At 51.3% G+C, this 19,112-nt stretch overlaps 1 protein-coding gene across 1 annotated transcript in view; it reads left to right on the top strand.

The window, feature by feature from the left end:
- Positions 1-19,112, top strand: part of IGF2R (insulin like growth factor 2 receptor) — a 110,463-nt gene that overhangs the window by 40,043 nt on the left and 51,308 nt on the right. Inside the window, exons 7-18 of the mRNA XM_082475511.1 lie at positions 1,205-1,310; positions 3,832-3,985; positions 4,144-4,318; positions 5,157-5,260; positions 10,607-10,771; positions 13,202-13,342; positions 14,460-14,600; positions 15,677-15,814; positions 16,399-16,546; positions 17,134-17,311; positions 17,997-18,112; positions 18,546-18,714. Of these exons, the coding sequence (XP_082331637.1) occupies positions 1,205-1,310; positions 3,832-3,985; positions 4,144-4,318; positions 5,157-5,260; positions 10,607-10,771; positions 13,202-13,342; positions 14,460-14,600; positions 15,677-15,814; positions 16,399-16,546; positions 17,134-17,311; positions 17,997-18,112; positions 18,546-18,714 (1,735 nt within the window). The remainder of the gene's footprint in view (positions 1-1,204; positions 1,311-3,831; positions 3,986-4,143; positions 4,319-5,156; positions 5,261-10,606; positions 10,772-13,201; positions 13,343-14,459; positions 14,601-15,676; positions 15,815-16,398; positions 16,547-17,133; positions 17,312-17,996; positions 18,113-18,545; positions 18,715-19,112) is intronic.

Here is a 19,112-nt window from a genome sequence, read left to right as displayed (position 1 = left end):
GGAGCCTTTGGTAAACGCCTCGTTGCACCTGCTCTAGTCTGGAACTAGTGGTGTGTCACCGTGTGCGATAGATCACACTTCTGTCCCCAGAAAGAGCTGGCGCATAACCTAAACTTAAAAACATCTGAGAGATTTCTATACGTGCGTCTGTATTCGTTTGCCAGAGCTGCCACCGCAAGTACCGCAGACTGCGCGGCTTCAACAGCAGAAATTTGTTTCCTCTCAGTTCTGGAGGCCGAGCTGTCAGCGGGTTCTTCTGAGACCTTTCCTCTCGGCTCGTAGACGGCCACCTCCCAGTGTCCCCTCACGGCCTCTCCTCTGTGTGTCTGTGTCCTGATCTCCTCTCCTTATAAGGACACCCGTACTGTCTGATTAGGGCCCACAGCAGTGAACTCAACTTAATCACCTCTTCCAAGGCCCTGTTTCCAAATACGGTCACATTCTGAGGTCCTGGGGGTTAGGGCTTCAACATACGAAGTTTGTGGGGACACAGTTGAGCCACTCGCACCGTCCTAAGTGATAAATGGGTGTCTTTCCCTGCTGGGAGGGCTAGAGACGACGTCGGAAAGTGTGGGCATCGAGCGAAAGCCTGGGCGTGTATTCAGAGGAAAGGAAGGTCATCTGTTTTCGGTGGTCCTGTGGCCGGTGCACCGGGAGCCGCGGCCACAACCCACAGCGAGGCCAGCACCCCCGTGGGCAGTTCCAGGCTCTGCCCGGCCGCGGGAGGCCGTGTCGCCAGTGCGCTGGGCTGTCTTCAGGCTTTAAAAAAAAATAAAAAGATCTTCGGCTTGCACTGAGAAGTGGTCGTTTAGAGAAGAAGTGGTCGTGTTGCCTTGCGGGCTGAAATGCAATTGGCCGGCTGGGCTGTGTTTGTTTTGTTTTGTTAGATTGTTTATAATCTTTTTTGTTGTACTCAAACAGCTTTTCTTAGTATTTAAGTTTATATGTTGGTTGTTCTACTTATTTTTTTTAAGCACTCATTGAAGTTTACTTAAAAAAAATTTTTTTTTTCCCAAATGGAAATAAATTTAAGTTACTTCGTACTATGACTTCTTTCATATTGTAAGCTTCTGTTCTCCCTTTCCGCACACGTGGGGAAAGGGAGAACAGAAGCTTGAGCTGAAGGCTCAGGGCAGCCGACTAATTGGAATGTAATTTGTACTTTTATAACCCTAACCCTCTTTTCTCGACGTGTGTCCTCCAGGCTTGTCCTGAGTTATGTGAAAGAAGGGGCGGTTCATCCAGACTTCTGTGAGGGTCACAGCCCGGCGGTGACTATCACGTTTGTCTGCCCGTCGGAGCGCAGAGAGGTGAGTGGCTTGTCTGAGAGGACGCCCCAGTGGCGTGAGCACGAGCCGGGGCGGGGCTGGTGCAGGACACCCGCCTCCGTGGAGGTGGCAGCCACGCTTCCCGGGACGGACTCGGACGCACGTGCTCGGCTTGCTGTTTGCGGTTTCTCAACGACCCGGAGGGCTGTCTATGCTAAGAGAATGGTGTTTTGTTCAAGGGTCAAGTGAGATGTTAAGTGGTTCATAGACAGATTTTAAAAAATCGTAGGGCGATGCTGGTTGGAATGAATATTTGAAAAGACCGTACATATCATCCTAAACCTGTGATTTCACGTCTGTTATTGCTTCAGATGAGGCAAGGTAAAAATAGCTAATTGGTTTATAGAAACATAGTAAGAAAGGAGTAGTACAGATGGTATGTAGACCTGGCAGAAATGGCTCGGGCCAGCGGCTGAGGTTCCGGGGATGGGTACCAGTGTAGGAGAATTAGGGCCAGAAGGGAGGTTCCTGCCAACTCAGGGTGGAGCGCGTCACCCCGTCGCCTGCCTGCCTCCCCCCTCCCCCCTCCCCCCACACTCTCGCAGGCAGATTGACTACCCTGTCCTCTGGCTGTTTACTCAATTCTAGTGCGGTTGTAAACTCCTTGAGGGTAGGGCCTGCGTCTGGGGTGTCCTTGGGCCCCGTGCCCAGTGGTGTCTCACCGGTCCATTGCTGCTTAAGTGTCTTCGCAGATGGCCGTGCTGATGAGGGGAGACATCCCCAGGGAGGAAGGGTAGGGCTTTCCTCCAATTTATTTCTGCCTTCTCCTTGTAGAATGAAGTAGGAGGAGCTGAATTCTTTTGCCAAAGAATGTCCTCCCCTCCCCCCAAACAAACGTGGAATTTGCTCTGGTTTCTGGCTGGCAACTGGCCTGTTTTGTGCGTGTGTGTGTAGGGGGGTGGTGTATGGAGACAGAATGGAGACAGAAGTGCAGTCCAGCCAGCTTTCCATTTGTCCCCAGACTTCTAGGGTCGCGTGATGTCAGCTCAGCAGAGACCCGACTGACCAGTAATCAACGTTAGTCCTGAACCTGATATTGAGGACTATTTATTTATACTATCCATCCTACAGATTTGAATCAAAATCTTCTGAGCCTGAGGAGATGTTCTAAGCTGGCAGTGGTTTTAGTGTTTCCCTTTCTTACTTGTGCTGCGTTCAGTGAGAAATCATTTCACACTATCACGAGGGAGAGAATGGAGAGTTCCCCTCTGTTCTCCATGGGATGTGAGGCCGCTGGGCTGGTGGGCTATCAGTGGACCTAGGGGTTCTGTTTCCAGCCTGACTGTTCCCTGGGCAGAACTTGGGTGACGTGGACTGGGACCCCTTAATACTTGAAGGTTTACTGAAGAATTTCCACTGGCTCATTGAATGCTTTTAGGAGCTGGAACTTGAGTAAACATTCACCTTGCCACACAGATCTTTTTGAAAGAGTTTTATTGAATTTACGTACTATAAAAATACACTTGTTTTAAGTACAATTTAACGGTTATTAGTGTACTAACAGAATTGCACAGTCATCGCCATGGTCTGTGTTAGAACTTTTCCATCACCCCAGAGAAGCCTGGTGCCCAGTTGCCATCACTCCCTTGCTCCCCCGGCCCTGGCAGCTGTGGACCACCTTTCTGTCTCGCCTTTCCTGACATCCCACACAAGTGGAGTCATACAGCATGGGGCGTCCAGCTTCTCTCACTCAGCACTTGGTCCACATCGCTGTATGTATGTCTGACTGCTCTGAGCCAAGGGGTTAAAGCATCGATTTTGAGTCAATAGTCGGGGCTGGACTGCATCTCTGCACCTTACTAATCATGTGCCGGTAAACCCGGTACTTAGTCCCGTGCCTGGCATGTAGCAGGTGCTTAGTAGACGTTTGCAGAGTGAGGGGCCTGGAATCAGCACAGCTACTCCTGATGCTGAGGCCAGTGAGACATTTCTCCCGGGGAAGGTTAGAAAGATGACACTGCACCCCAGTGAACAGTGACTTCATGGCGTCCTTCCCAGGATCCGGGTTTGTGGTGGGTGATACCCTGGCTTCACCCAGGGGCAGGAGCAGATTGGAATACAGGTGAAGTGTGCCCAAGAGCCATGGACATTCCCGTGGAAAGGGGTTAGGGACCATCTCCCCAGATGCGTGCAGCCTCCGTGATGTCCACCCAGCGGGCAGGGGTGGTGGCGGGGGGGTGTCCATCTGGCACAGGCTCAGCGGCACCTGTGATTGAAAGGAGTGCATGGACCACAGGCCCTTCACACATCATGACTGCTTGCCAGGGGCGTGGTGGGCGGGTGATAGCGCGTTCAGGGCGGGCTCTCAGGCTGACGCTTGCATGTGACTCTGGAAGGGACTGGAAGGGTTCCAAGGAAATGCAGTTGTTGGAAGGCAGACAAAAGAACAGAAAAATGTCAGAACCCAATAACATACCTTTGGCTTTTCAGAAGCATAGACACATCTGCATTTTAAGCTCCATGAAAAAAATTAATTTTATTCCTTTCACCCCGTTCATGATAGGGCACCCTTCCCAAGCTCACGGCGAAATCCAACTGTCGCTTTGAAATCGAGTGGATCACTGAGTACGCCTGCCACAGGGATTACCTGGAAAGTCGGAACTGCTCTCTGAGCAGCGAGCAGCACGACATCGCCATCAACCTCAGCCAGCTCGGAGGTGAGTGGGTGCCTGGGGGCCGGGAAGTGGGAGAGGGAATGAGAGCCCAGGGGCCGAGCTCCCCCTGCCCTAGGGTGGGCGTTTCAAGTTTGATGCTGTCACTTTCCCACACCTATGTGCGTAACAGAGCCTCTTCTTGTTTTTTCCCCTTTCCTTAGCTTCAAACTCCTCGTACTATACTGCAGAGGGAGGGGAACATGTTTTCTATTTGAACGTCTGTGGAGAAACTGAAGCACGCGTCTGTAATAAGGAAGGTGCTGCAGTTTGCCAAGTGAAGAAGTCAGATTCCACTCAAGTCAAAGTGGCGGGGAAGCTCCAGAATCAAACCCTTCGGTGCGTACAGCCTTCACGTAACTCTAAGTGCATCGTGCGTGTCCCTGTGAGACATAACATACTCCCCTGCCGTCCTCCTCCTTCCATTTTCCGCAAAGCACAGGGAAATCAGTTAAGCTGGCGTTATTTTCCTGCATGAGTCGGGCAAGTGCCGTTTGTCCCTGACCAGGTGGATGTTTTTCCTGGCTTTACAGTAAGAATGCTTCTGTTAATATGGTTCGCTTTATAATCTATTGTTTGTAGGGAACCGTACTGTAGGAAAGATATTTCATTAGTTGATATGCTTTTGTATCTTACAATTTACGTTTCCGAGGAGTTTTGAGTTTTCTCTGGCGGTTTGAGAATCTGAAACACCATTAGCATCACACACAAGTGTTGAACAACTAGGAAAACGCATTCATCACAATTCTCGTGACCCTTACCTCGGTAGTTACCTTCACAAGAGCTTTATCAAAATGTAGTTTCTCTGACCTGAGGGACCAGGATCCCTCAGGTCAGACTTTTTATGGCAGTTGCTGGAAAAGCTGTGTCTTCTTGGGCATTACTTATTTTGTACAAAATCCAAAAATGAGAGCAGAAGAGTCCTCATTGTCCTAGCAAAACCTTCAGTGCCCTTTTCCAGCCAGTTATTACTTTGAAGTAAGAGGACGAGAAGCCCGTCCATTTGGAACTCATTTCCTGTAGACGGTTCTTCCCCAGCCAACGAGAGGGCTCGCTGTTTTGTGTCGGTGCTGATCTGTGGATGGTATGCAAAAGGCGTACTGTAGAAATGTTTAAAGATTCGAGTTTCTTTCTTGGTTCTACCAAACGTGTGCGTGTGTGTATTACAAAAACCTAGGTACTCAGACGGAGACCTCACCTTGGTATATTTCGGGGGTGATGCGTGCAGCTCCGGCTTCCAGCGGATGAGCGTCATCAACTTCGAGTGCAATCAGACTGCAGGTGAGTGCGCCCTGGGTCAGCCGCGTATCTGCATGGGTGGGCGGGGTCCGTGGAAACGTGGAGCGCTGAGTGGCGTGGTCAGACATCCTCCTGCAGACGTGGCCCCTTTGACGCCCCCTCCGTCGTAGCGGGTAGGAGTACCCCACCCCGCCCTGCCAATGCCTGACACACACGTCTTGTTTCCGTTTTCTGTTTGTTTGGAGACTGGGCCCAGCATCAGGCTCTCTGGGAAAGCCTCTGTGTCCTGAATTCTGGCTCTCACGGAGTGCGTTCAAAGCCGGCAGGCTGGGTTTACTCACCGCCTTCTGATGGGTTGTCACTGAATAACTCTTCTTTTAGGAAATGAGTTCCTAGGTGACCCCTTTTGCAAATGGTGGCCCTGCTGTAGAGGTGGGGGTTGGGGATCTCGAGAGACCCCAGGGCAACTTTAAGTGGAATGTTTGGTTTTTCTGAGCGACTCGGAGAAGCTCCCTTGAAGCCACAGTGGCACTGGCATTTCACAGAGCCGCGCTGCCGTCCGTATCTCAGAGATTCTGAACACGGTTTGCGTCTCTTGAGAGGTGATGGGATCCCACCATCGTGAGAGAGCCCTCCCATCAGTGGACCTCCAAGCCGTGACCCCAGGGGCCCCGCAAGCCGGCCGAGCCTCTGCACAGAGCTCTGGTCTGGAAGCTGCCTGGGTCTGGCCCCGTCCACACAGCCAGCACAGTCTCGCACGGCCGCCCCACCCCTGAGGGTCTCCTGGCCCCTCACTGTTTGTTTTGTGTGTTTCTATGGTAGAGCTCTTAACCGTCTGGTCACGGGGCAGGTTCCTGCGTGACTCACTGCGGGGCCTGGGGGAGGCAGCTGTGCGTGACGGGAGCTGTGCTCCAGAAGCGGGTCTGGTGGTGGAGGCAGGCAGGAGGGCTGGCGACCACCGCCGAGCGCTGGTAACCTGCCCGGAGAGCCGGCAGAGAATCACCTGGGCTGAAGCAGGAGGGAGACCTCACGGCAGGACGCCCCTTGACTCCTGGAGCCGCTGGCCATCGTCACCGTTGTTCTCAGCCCACGGTTGCCTGTCAGCCCCTATTCCTGCCACGTGCGCTCCAAGCTTACATTGGAGGCATGTTCTCAGTTGATGCGTTGAACACATTTTATTAGTACCTGTTTGCTCAGACCCTGCGAAGCCTAGGGATGCCGCCGTGATGGCTGAGAGCTCCCCGGGCGTTTACACACCAGAAGCAGAGAGAGAGATGAGGACGGTGATGACCGTAGTGCAGGGGGACGCGGGCAGGTTGCGGTGCCTGGCAACGTCTGTCACCTGGGCCTTTATCAGGAGGGAGGCGCTGAGGTCAGGGGTCGGGGTACCCCCGAGGACCGAGGCAGTTAGGAGGAGGTGCTGGGTGAGGGAGCCCTGCAGGACAGTAGGGGCAAGCCGGGAGGCCATGGGGGCTGCTCTTTGTGGCAGCAGGAGCAAACAGCTCGTGCACAGGCGGGAATTTGGGTAGCTGTGAGCAGCTCAGAGCTGGGTGTCCAACCCATGGCTAAAGAAGGGGGTGGAGCAACGTTGTGAAAAGCCTGTGTGTCCTGCAGAGGAGTTGTACTTTATCTAGAAATCAGCGTGAAGGGACTAAGCAGGGGTGGCCATGCATCTGGCTTGGGCGTGGCCTTTGGATCCATCTCCCTTCGGTTCGAATGCCCGCCCTGCCTTCCCCGATTCTGCATCTTTCTTCCGTCATCCTCACCTCTTCCAGGCTCGTAGGAGACCCTCTCCGAAGTCCACCCCTTCTACTCTGTGTCCGGGCCCCTGGGAAATGCAGCCTCCTTCTTATCCCAAGTCCCCAGACCCTCAGGCACTCGGGCTGCCCGGGTCTCCCAGCTCCCCTGCTGCTGGGCTGCTCTGCGGTGGGCGACTTGTGTGGGCCGAGGCTCCCTCTGTCCTGTCGCTACCTCCTTTGGCCCTGTTCTGTCCGCACTTTTTATAAGTGACTTGGCCGCGATCTTTGGGAATGCGCTGATCTCATTTGGGCATGTTGGGAGGATGGAATAATGATCCAGAAAGATCCCAGCAGACGAGGAGGATGTTGAGAAGGGCCCGTGGTCAGGGGCTCCCAGGGAAGAGGGATGGACATCCAGGAGTGGTGCCAGGAAGCTAGAGCCCAAGGGGGCTGAGGCGGGAAAAAATAAGAGAGGCCATTTGTTTTTCCTTTATTCCTTTTTGTCATACAAGTTTTCAAATATGTAAGTAGAGAGCATTACAGTGAAAACCTACACACCCCACCACTCAGGCTTAACAGCCGTTAATGTTTCACCAAACTTGCCTCATATTTATATGCTGTGTCACATGTTACCAGTGGATTGTAACACTGCCCCCAAACTGCAGGAAAGGACATTCCTTCACGTAACCTCAGTGCCATTATCAGACCTGACAAAACTAATAGCAGTGCCTTAATCCTGAAGACTCTTGTCATTGTGATTGTGACACAGAGACCAGATCCAGAGACTTTAGATGTTTTTGAGCCTACTCTCAGGCTGGAGCTGGATTATGAAATATTTAAGACTCTTTCTAGCTCTGTGATTTGGAGCCAACTGTATGTACTATACTCTGTGTACTCTAAAATTATTTCATTATTACCTTGTTTGAATTTAAAGTTAGAGTTTTTAGAGAAAACCCCTTGGTGGATTCTGTGTGTATTGGTTAAATGTAATGATGTATTTTTGCATGTTGAATTGGGTGTTGATTGGCTATGGAATATTATGAAATGTGGTTTATAGTTCAACTTGGATCTCCAGGAATTATTTATGCTTCTAAATCCAGGGTTTCATGCATTTCGAGACACAAAGGTGCATAAGTTTATTTTTTTGTCCATAATATATATATATTTTTACCATTTGTCTCAATAACTTATATCAAGTTTGATGTAATGTGATACCTGATTATTGGTGATCCTGTCACATAAGGACATTAGAGCGTTTTTTGGGGGAGGAGTGGTGTGTTAGCATAGACCAGTAAAAAACCGTCCATGAATTCAGGTGACTCACGATCACACTGAAGACTTATTTTAATTCCGTGCAGGCGTTGGGGGGCTCTGCTCCATGTGGTCACCTGGGGACCTTTGCATTTTCCACCTCGTGTTGCTGCTGTCTGTGGACGTGGCTTCCAAGGACTCTGCAGAATGGAAACAGCAGTTTTTTTAATGGACCAGAACTAAGAGGCATGGCCCGACCTCAAAGGCAGTGAGGCGGGAAGTGCAGTTTAGCCGTGGGCCTAGAGGGAAAGATAAACCGGTTTGGTGAGCAGGCAGCACGGGTTTCTGTCCCAGAGCGGTGGGGGGATGGGGCGGCCGCCTGCTGGTCAGCTTGGTTTCCCTGGGAGGGTCCGCTTTTCGCCTGCAGCTGGTCGTGGAATCCATGTACCCCCAGGCCATGTAAAGGGTGTGCTGGGGAATGTGCTGGAGCCTGGAGACCCAGGAAGCTTTCAGGATTGAGATTGATGGAGAGATTACAGAAAGTCATCCTTGTCCTACTGGTGGGTGGAAACCGTAGGGCATAGAGGTCCTGAAGGCAAGGCCATTGTGTTTAAATAAACAATGTGGTTTGGTAGGGAGGAGTCTTCCTTTACTATTCTCCTAAAATTCTTCGAGGAATTAAATAAGAATGCAGGTAGGGTGCATGCCAGTGGTTATTTAAATTTTATTTAAAATGGGCTCTCCCAGCAGATCCTTAGTAAGTTTCAGATGCAAATCTAGCTCCTGAGTAGGAATGGACCCTGGAACCATTCATAGTATCATTTAATCGTCTGTAAACTCATCTGGTAAAAGAAAAACACTGTGAATGCATCAAGTTTTCAGGAAACACAGATCTTTTCTGAACAGTGAAATACCAATCCAATGGGACTAAACTGTATGTAAACCTTGAAGGGGCAGGGGTGGGGAGCATGTTGAAAAGAGGCGAAGCAGCTTCACTGCTCCCTCGGTGGAGGGCACGGCGGACCCCCAGCTAGAGCGGGTGCTGTCGGAAGGGAAGTTGGGAGCACTGGTTCTTAAAAGAGAACGGCTTAGAGGACTTACTAAAAAAAAAAACAAAAAAACCCAAAAACACACAGTAGCGCAGGGAAGTCTTGCCTTGTGGTTATGAGTCTGGCTCCGGGGCCAGACCGTCTGGGTTTGATTTCTGGCTCCTTTACTCTCTAGCTATGAAACCATAGGCAAATTATTTAGCCCCCCTAAATCTGCAAAATGGGACTAAGATTGTCCCTGTGTCGTACGATTTCACGGTTGAAATGCGTGAATGTATGTGAAGTACCTAACACAGAGCCTGTTCTCTGCATCCAACCCCTGCGGAGGGAGGGCTCAGTGCTTAGCACGGCGCCTGCCTCAACTTGTGCTCCATGTGCCTTAGCCGCTGTCGCTGGTGTTATAATTATGATGTTTATATTAAAGATTCAATAGAAGTTGCAATTGAAACAGCATTAGCCCTTGGTACAGAATATTATTTCCCTTTCTGTTAGAACATTGTGCACTTCAGGGCCCTAAACCTCAAGAAAGGTAAATCATGTAGGAGGTCCAGAGGAGGATTATTAAACCATCAAGGGGTGGAAAACGGACCTTCGTGCCAGCAGTGCAGTAGCTCGGAAAGGCGAGGGGATAGAATTTCTGGTACGGGAAAAGTCAACAGAGTTTGCTGAATCCCAGGCTACGTGGGCAGGGAAGCGGCACATGAAGGGCTGGCTTGCAGGGCGGAGCTGAGCTGGGAGGGCTCACGGTTGAGAACCCCGTGGGGCTCCCTCGAGGTGGTGGGCGAGGAGACGGCTGATTGGAGTGGGGTGTGAGAGACCCGCACGTGCCAGAGTCCCCAGGATCCAGGATGCTGGCCCGTCTCCGGGCGAGGTTACTAAACCTCAGCACCCTTCAGTTGGGAGCGGCTGCAGACCGTATCCCTCTTCCATGCTCATTTTAGGGGCGAGTCCTGGGGAACTTGTCCTGCTCACATGCACATCATTTAGCCAGTGGCACTCCTGGAACTGGAGCCCTGATCTCTGCCCCTCTTTCGGTGACTCCCTGTTCTGGCTTGGTGTTCATGAGCCTCTCGGAGACAAGCGCTGCCTGGGGCTCACACCCCGCTGAAAACAGTCTTCTGTCCTCTCGAGACCATCCCACCAAGATGAAAGGAACACAGGCCTGCCCTGCAGGGTTTAGGTTGTCTGAAACACAGTAAAGCCACCCTGACCTCTGGGGTTTGAGCCCTGAACTTGTTTGCCTGCACAGCTGCTACGGGTGTCCTGTTTGCTGTCTCTGCCCCTGCTCCTGGGACGTTCCTGGGTTTTGGTCACATCATGGGTGCTTTCTTCCTTTTGATGCGGCACAGGTAACAACGGCAGAGGGGCTCCTGTGTTCACCGGGGAGGTGGACTGCTCCTACTTCTTCACATGGGACACAAAGTACGCCTGCGTGGACGAGAAGGAGGCTCTGCTCTGCGGCGTCTCCGACGGGAAGCAGCGCTTCGACCTGTCGGCCCTGGCCCGGCACTCAGGTAGGCCCACCGCCCACTCCGTGTGTGCTCGAGAACGTTCTCTCGCCTCTTTCCCCACGAGCACGTTTGGAAATGCTGTTACTGTTTTCCTTGTCAACTAACTGTATCGTGGCCTTTCCCCGCTTCTCACGGAGCAGTATGAATTATCAGAAATGACACTGAATCAGGAGGCGAGATATCTGAATTTGAGGTCGGTGTTACTGTTTTCTACTTGGAATATCTTGGGCTCATCTTATCGTAGTTCAGTAAAAACGGCCAAGTGCCTTCTGTGTGCCAGGCCCTGTGCTTTGTGATTAGAAAAAATATATATTTTTTTAAACTTTTGTTGCTAAGAGGGTAGATCTTAAAAGCTGTCACATCATCCCCGTGAAAATTGGTACCTCTGTGTGGTAATAATGGTCGTTAACTGCGCTTACTGAGGCAGTCGTGGTGCAGTATATACATACATCAAATCGTATTGCACACCTAAAACCGATGCAGTGTCATGTGTCAGTCATAGCTCAATTAAAAAGAGTTTAAGCTTTTACAACAGCCTTCAAGCAGGCAGTGTTCCCACTTAACAGAGACTGTGAGGCCCAGAGGGTTGCACACCTGGGGTGACAGGTGTGTGTCGTCCCCCCCGCACCGTCTCACTGCCTCTTTCCCGTCTCGAAATCAGGATTTGCATTCCCTGACTAACCTCAGATTCTTTTGTGAGGCTGAAAGGAGGAGGGATGTGGGACCTGTCACAGGGGCCTGGCTTATGGTGAAGACTCGTCGAGGTTAATTTATTCGTCCTGTGAACCAAGGCTTGCGGAGCGTTTGTTACTGGCGGGGACTGGACGAGGTGCCGGGGATACGGCAGCAAACCTGGCGAGCACGACCCCTGCCCCCCGGGCCTTGGAATTTAGCAGGGGGCACAGAAGACTGAACAATAAGCATGGGGTCACCCAACAGGGATAACCAGATCTAGGTGGGGACTTCTAGTTTCACCCTTTTAGCAGCCCTGGAATTGGGCATAGATAGAAGCAAGTTGCCCCTGTAAAGTGGAATAACACACGAGACAGGGAGAATGGCCTTAAGTCACATAGTCACCAGCTAGTATTGGAACGATTACTCACGTGTTCAGAGCCCCAGCTGCTTGGGAAAGTATCATATTAAAAGGAGAATTCCTCCTTCGTGGGGGTGCTGGAACGCTCTCCTTTGAACACGAGCCCCACTGTAGATGCTCTCGGGCAGCGAATTGCCCGGGGAATAACCGTCTCGGTGCTTTCCTGGTTCAGCACCTTTGAGCCATGGGGCTAGTGCCGTGGTTACAGTCCGTGTGCTGGTCAAGAGGCTGGTTTTCTGTCTGCCGAGTGGGAAGAGCTCTCACCTCCGCTCAGACCCGGGTTTGAGGCCCATTCCACCGCATCCAGCTGTGTTTACTTGAGCAAGTTACACCCCCGCCCCCCAATTTTCTTACAGTAAACTGAGTGGTGGTTTCAGATCCTAGGATCTGCGAAGATGCAGAGATGCATTCGAACTCAGCTGACTTCGGCCACCTCTCTGGTTCTCTGGGACCCAGGTTACTTGTGTAGCGTTTGCACCCACATATCTAAGGAAGCTGTGAGGTGAGAGCTCACATCCTTCCCTGATAGTTTAAAAAAGTCCTCCTGCCTGACGCTCTTCAGCCCTCCGCAGCCCAGCCAAAGCTTTCAGAACAGCGTTTGTCCTTGTTCAGTGCGTGGTCGGCCGTGAGTCCTTCCCGGTTATTGACACCCGTGTGTAGTGACTGTGTTACCACTGATGTGGGATTTTCCCTTTAAACCCTAGTCTCCAGTCCGCACAGGGAACATCCTCACTGCCTGTGTGTCCTCCTTCCCACACGGTTCTCAGTGATGCCTTTGGGGGCTGTTTGGGGGATGGTCCGCCTTTGACTTGCTGTCTGCTCTCAGCCTGTGCTCCTTCTACCTTCCACGGATTTTCTTCTGTTCATGCACGACTGAGTCATGAACACTTTGAGTTAAGGGACCACACGTATCTTGTTTATCTTCCAGGGGCACTGAGCACTAAGCCCTGGGCCAGGTCTGCCTTATCTGTGGTCTGGAGGCAGATGCGTCACCAGTGGCATCTCAAGTCTGGGCTGGCGTCTGGCTTTGCTTTTCAGTTTCTGATTTCAGACTTTGGGGCTTGGGGGAATTTTGCTGTTTAATCCTCTGCCCCACCCCGTTAAGCCTCCTCTTCTGAGGAGTTGTTCGGGGCTGGCTTGTTTCCGTCACATTCAAGACAGGCTTGAGATTCTCGCTGAGTTAGTGTGCCCTCAGCCTGCTGGGTCCAGAAACGTGAGTGCCTGACGTCTAGCAGCCGCAGGCCTTTACCTTCCGCTTAATCACCATTTATGGTGTGACTCACAGAGAAATAATCACTGCCTTTGGCTGGAAGACTCTTTTTTTTTTTTTTTGGTTACAGAACTGGAACAGAATTGGGAAGCTGTGGATGGCAGCCAGAGGGAACCAGAAAAGAAGCATTTCTTCATTAACGTCTGCCACAGGGTCCTGCAGAAGGGCCAGGCGAGGGGCTGCCCCGAGGACGCGGCCGTGTGCGCTGTGGGTGAGTGGTGCCCTGTGCCTGTAGGTAATGGGAGCCCAGCTGCATCCAGGTTGGAGTGAATCAGAAGTTCTTCCTGTGGTTTATGTCAGCCTCCTTTCTCTGGGTTCAGCGTATAATAAAGGATGGTGAAGAAAAGAGTTTAATGACTCAAATGTAGGGAACTGGTGCATTCGGGTGTCTTGAAGTTGGCTGCAGCCTTCTGATGTGGGCTCACTGGAAACAGGAAGAAGCGGTTGGGGGGGGAACTTGGTTATCTTTTCACTCCATCACCTGTGGAGGAGCATTGTCAGTGCTCGTGTAAAACTGATTTTGATTTTGTAACAACCTGACTGCCTGGAATTGTTCAGGCCTTATGGCTTCAGGCCAGTGGACTCTCGTAGCCTCGTGTGAGAGCACTGGACCCCTTGGGTTCCTTTTGCTGTAACTGTGTTGGTTGCGACTTCTCAATTGGATGTAAGTGTTTGTAGCATATTAGTTGTTTGTCACTTAAGACTCACCTGGAAAACGACAGGCAGTGAGAGTAATTGGAATCTGTTACAAGCATTAGATAAGGGATTGTGAACCTAGGTTGAATTTTAGGAATTATCCCAGGATTCAGAATTGGTGGTGTGTCTTTTAAAAGCAGGTCCAGCCATGTCCCTGCCTTTATTTAAGAAGGACTTGAGACAGACCTTCAGTAAAAGTCAACTGAACCAAGAATTAAGTGGTCACGTGCTTGGCTGGCTGAACAGGTTTAATTAGTTTCTGCTTTGGTCATGGGACAAATGCTGCCCCCTCGGTTTCGACGGGCTGTGTGTCTCAGGAGAGCTGAGGGCCCCGCAAATGGGGGAACAGTGTTATTTTCCGGGGTGGTGTAACGTGCGTTCTTGCCTTTCTGCCTCTGGTGCCCTCAGAGGACGTTGTCTATTCACTCCCGTACTTTCCTCCGAAGCCTGAAGGTGCCCTTGGGGTCCGCAGTGTGCCTGCCACTGCCCTGTCAAACTTGTCACTCAAGAGAAACCCACTGACCCTCCGAACACCTGCAGGGTCTCGGCTCATTTTTGGTACCTCTTCGTGTGTGTCATTATCATTTTTAATCACATCTTCTGTTTTTTTCCCTTTTCTTTCTCTTTTCCAGATAAGAACGGAAGTAAAAATCTGGGCAAATTTCTTTCTTCTCCCACAAGAGAGAAAGGACACATTCAGCTCTCTTACTCAGATGGTGATGAGTGTGGCGGCACGAAAATAAACACAAATATAACACTCGTGTGCAAGCCAGGTACACGTTACAAACGGGCGGTGCCTTCGTGGGCTTCCCCAGCGGCAGCCGCATTCTTTAGTTTTCGGTTTGCCGCCGGCCCCTGCCTGGGTGACGAGGCAGAGCGGGCTAGGGCCGAGCATCGAGGCTCCAGAAGCATTAGCGTTGGTCCATTGGACTTGATCCCCAGCCCCAGCCCCAGCCCGGCGCAGCGATGGAGAAACCATATGGTGCCCAGGGGGGTCGTGCTGCAGTTTTCCAGATGAGCTCCGCTCCTGGCACGGCTTCCTCTTCCTGAGGCCTGGTGCAGGCTGACGTGGAGGCCGCTCCACTTCCTCCAAAGGGGGAGCGCCACACGTGCTCGAAAACGCTGTCTGTGATCTCAGCGTCGATACACACAATGCACCTTGTTTTTCAGGGTCACGGTCTATATAGATCCACACAATTTTATGTTCCTCAAAACATAATATTTTGTGAAGACTCTTTTATGTTTCACTGTTGTGTTTATAATTTTTAGGGGCTTCCTTGTTGCTAATGGCTTGGCTTTACTATTTTTAAGCATTTTCCCTATTGTTGGGCTAATAGCACGTTTCCAGTGTTGGTGATTGTGCTGTGACATATCCTCTCTACCTCTTGTTGGAAAATTTCCTTTGGATAAATTCCCAGCTGTGGGATAAGTTCAAGGACCAGGACAGTTTTTTGTGTTGTTTTTTTAATTTTTTAAAATTGTAAAATATACATAATATAAGATTTATCATTTTAAAGGAATTGTGATAAAATACAGGTAACATGCAATTCACCATTTTAATCATTTTTGAGTGCACAGTTCAGTGGCATTAAGCACCTTACATTTACATTGTACCTTAAGTACGTTTACACCACCATCCATCTCCAGAACTTTCTCGTCCTCCCAAACTGATGCTCTGTCCCCATTAAACACGGACTCCCCGCCAGCCCTGGTCCCCAGCCTTGTCCTTTCTGTCTCCGAAGGTTTGACCATTCTAGGGGTGTCAGATCAGCATTTGTAGGAGTGTATTTAGAACAAGGGAAGCTTTTTGAGACCGAATCAGTGATGGGTCTTTCTTCCCCATTGGCAGGTGATTTAGAAAGTGCCCCAGTGCTGAGAACTTCTGGGGCGGATGGTTGCTTCTACGAGTTTGAGTGGTACACGGCAGCAGCCTGTGTGCTGTCCAGGACCGAGGGGGACAACTGCACCGTCTTCGACTCCCAGGCAGGTGTGTGTCCGAGCGCCTTGTGGGACAGGCTCACCTGCACCTGCTTAGCTTGTTTTTGTGTTGTTCTTAATATTTTCTATGACTGTTTCAGAGATAATCTGTGTTAGAATTATATTAATACTGTTTGACCAAAACTCTGAAAATCTGGTGTTTGAGGCTTATCTGAGATAATGAAAAACCTGTCACATTCAAAGTCGAGGTAGGTTTGCTGATCGCAAAACCTGAGGAGCACAGGAAATAAATCATGTTTGAGAAGGCTTTTCGCATGAATTTCTGCCGAAGAAACCCACCACCGTTGACTTTTCACGGCCATTGTATTGTGGTCATCCCGCTTTGAACACACTGGTTGTTTATTCACCTGGGAATTCTGGGCTGTGACTCGGGTCTTCGGTGGGTGCAGCAGAAGGGGCGTGGTGATGGGGGACCTGTCTCCAAGGGGAAAGTGTTGGTGATGGCGGTCGTGGTAGCTCCTGTCCCAGCCGTGGGGCAGGCCTGGCCACGAGCTTCTCCTGGAGGCCTGGAGCTCAGGGGGCTCTTCTTCACTGTGGTCTCACTGACCCGGGATGGTCTTGATTCTTTCTTAGGGTTTTCTTTTGATTTGTCGCCTCTCACAAAGAAGCATGGTGCCTACAAGGTTGAGACGGAGAAGTACAAGTTTTACATCAACGTGTGTGGTGCGGTGTCCGTGGACTCCTGCCAGCTGGGCTCGGGAGCCTGTCAGGTGTCAAAAAGGCAAGTGACGGTTTCCAGTTCCCAGTCTTCCGTTAGGTGTCTTGTGCTCTCAGGTATTTTATTCTGGAGTAGCTGTGTTGTCTGCTGACATCTTTGCTTTGTGACGAGTGTGTAAACTCTGGGAAGACCTGGACTGAAAGCCAGATGATGCTGCTGGGAGTTTTCATTTCCCAGAGAAGGAGCGGGACCGGAAGTGGGTTCGTGCAGCGCCTCACTTCTGTGTAGTCGGCACTTCTCAGCTGTTAGATGCATTTATGTACATGCTTCTCCTTTCAGTATTGTGTCAGTCCAGGGAGTTGTGCCTTAAACCAGCCGTGCTGAGCGTGGATGTGGGTCTGGTGTGGGGTGGGATCGCCCTCGCGCCGCTGCCGCGCTGAGATCCTAACCGCGGTCGCGGCACTGCCGCCCCCTGTGCCGCCCCCCGGCGCTGCTGCCCCCTGCGCCGCCCCCCGGCGCTGCCGCCCCGTACGCCGCTCCCCGGCGCTGCCGCCCCCTGCGCTGTCCCCGGCGCTTCCTTCAGCGTCGCAGCGTCACGGAGCTTCTGGTCTTGGGATCTTTTCTGAGAGACATTTCTTTATTTGTTTCAGTGGTGGGACGTCTTGGAACTTGGGACGCAGTAATGCTAAGCTTTCATATTATGACGGAATGATCCAGCTGAACTACAAAGATGGCACGCCCTATAATAATGAAAAGCACACGCCAAGGGCCACGCTGCTCACCTTTCTCTGTGATCGAGACGCTGGAGTGGGTCTCCCTGAATATCAGGTAGGAATTGTGCTGTGTGTGTGCCCGTGTGTGCACGTGTGTGTCCGTGTGTGTGTCTGCAGAGTGACGGGGGCAAGGAGGGAGAGAACGTCAGTCTTGTAACGGCAGGGGAAGAGGAAAAATGTGGTCAAGACAGGGCTTGTGACTTTTCTGGAGCGAGACAAGATTCTGTCGTAGGTGACATAGGAGCTGGGATGGTCCCTGGGGATAAACCATCAAGTTGTCTGGCTCCCCAGGACTTATACAGGAGCCTGTCGTGGGACCTTTATTTAGAAGGAGAGCTATTATTAGTCTGGTTTCCTGGGTAAATCATCATCTCCTATGATTTTAATTAATCCTTTTAGATTTACCAGAGGACACACGGGCAGTACTCATTTTCTGAGCTGTTGCTTCAGTGGGCTGTACACCTCAGTCACAGCCCATGACACTGTTGGTTTTGGGTACAAAACACAGAAAAGCATCAAAACCATCCCTTATTCCCGTTTAACAGAGGATAGATTTCCATCTTAATTTATTGCTGGGCAATCTTCCTTTTAATAAAATGAGAGGGGATGGGCAAAGTAAATTAACTTTCCTGTGGTTTTCATTTAGAAAAAAATGCCTTGTCTTTTTAGAAATGCTGGCTTTGTGTAATGATTACTCTCTTCTGCCACCCCTCCCATGCCTGTCCTTGTCCTGAGATCAGGAAGAAGATAACTCTACCTACAACTTCCGGTGGTACAGCAGCTACGCCTGCCCGGAGGAGCCCCTGGAGTGTGTGGTGACTGACCCCTCCACCATGGAGCAGTACGACCTCTCCAGGTGAGGCGCGTCTGCCTGCCCTTGGCCCGGCCCCGCCCAGGTGGGGCTCACTGAGGTCGATCAGACCCTGCCGGTGAGCGTGTAACTGAGCCGACGATAGGGAATCAGGTGAGTTCTGGGTGCAGGCCCGAGGTGGGGGGCTTTAAGCAGAATGAATTCTGCTGCTGGTCCTGTAGCCTGTGCGAGATCGCCCAGCAAAGCCTGTCTTCTTCACTGCATCGTTGAAAGCAAGGCCTGTCGGTGCAGAGGCGCGGGGCCAGTTCCAGCTGTGCCGGGGGCTGCATTTAGCAAGGTCGAGAACACAGGTGTGCCGGCTCTGGTAGTTTGGTGGGCGGGGCACATTTCCTTCTGTATTTCTCTAACTGCTTAGAAATGAATCGTAGGGCCGAAATCTGTCAGCTTGAAAAGCATGCATTTCCCTTTGAAATTTCAGTCTAGCAAAATCCGAGGGCGGTCATGGAGGAAACTGGTATGCCCTGGACAATGCCGGGGCACACAGCACGTGGAGGAAGTACTACATAAACGTGTGTCGACCTCTGAACCCAGTGCCGGGCTGCGATCGGTACGCGTCCGCTTGCCAGATGAAGTACCAAAATGACCAAGTGAGTCTGCCGTCCCCTCCTGAGCCCAGGACTCGGTAGGACTTGGTGGTGGAGGGGCTGTTTGGGGACTCTCAGGTCTAAGCAGGCCTGGCTGCTGCCGAGAAGCCCTCTGAGTGGGAGAGGGGCCTCGGGGTGAATTCCCCTGCCCCCCACAGATGTGATCGTATTCGAGTCGTTGTTCAGATTTAAAATTTAAAAAAGCCTGGGCGTCGGGGACCTCCTCTGCTCACAGTACTCGGCAGAGGAAGTGTCTCTGGGTGAGCTGCAGACATCTGAAAAGAATAGTTTTTGCTTCCAGAGGCTCTTACTTCTGGACTAACTAGGGGCCCACCTGCTCGGTAGAGTTGCTGTGGATGAACTAGATCCAAGCGTTAGCTCTCGCCAGGGTGCAAGCTGCA

Source organism: Balaenoptera physalus (assembly GCF_965194825.1).
Source record: "Balaenoptera physalus genome assembly, chromosome: 9".
Classification (NCBI taxonomy): Eukaryota; Metazoa; Chordata; class Mammalia; order Artiodactyla; family Balaenopteridae; genus Balaenoptera; species Balaenoptera physalus.
This window is presented reverse-complemented; position numbering and strand designations above follow the sequence as displayed.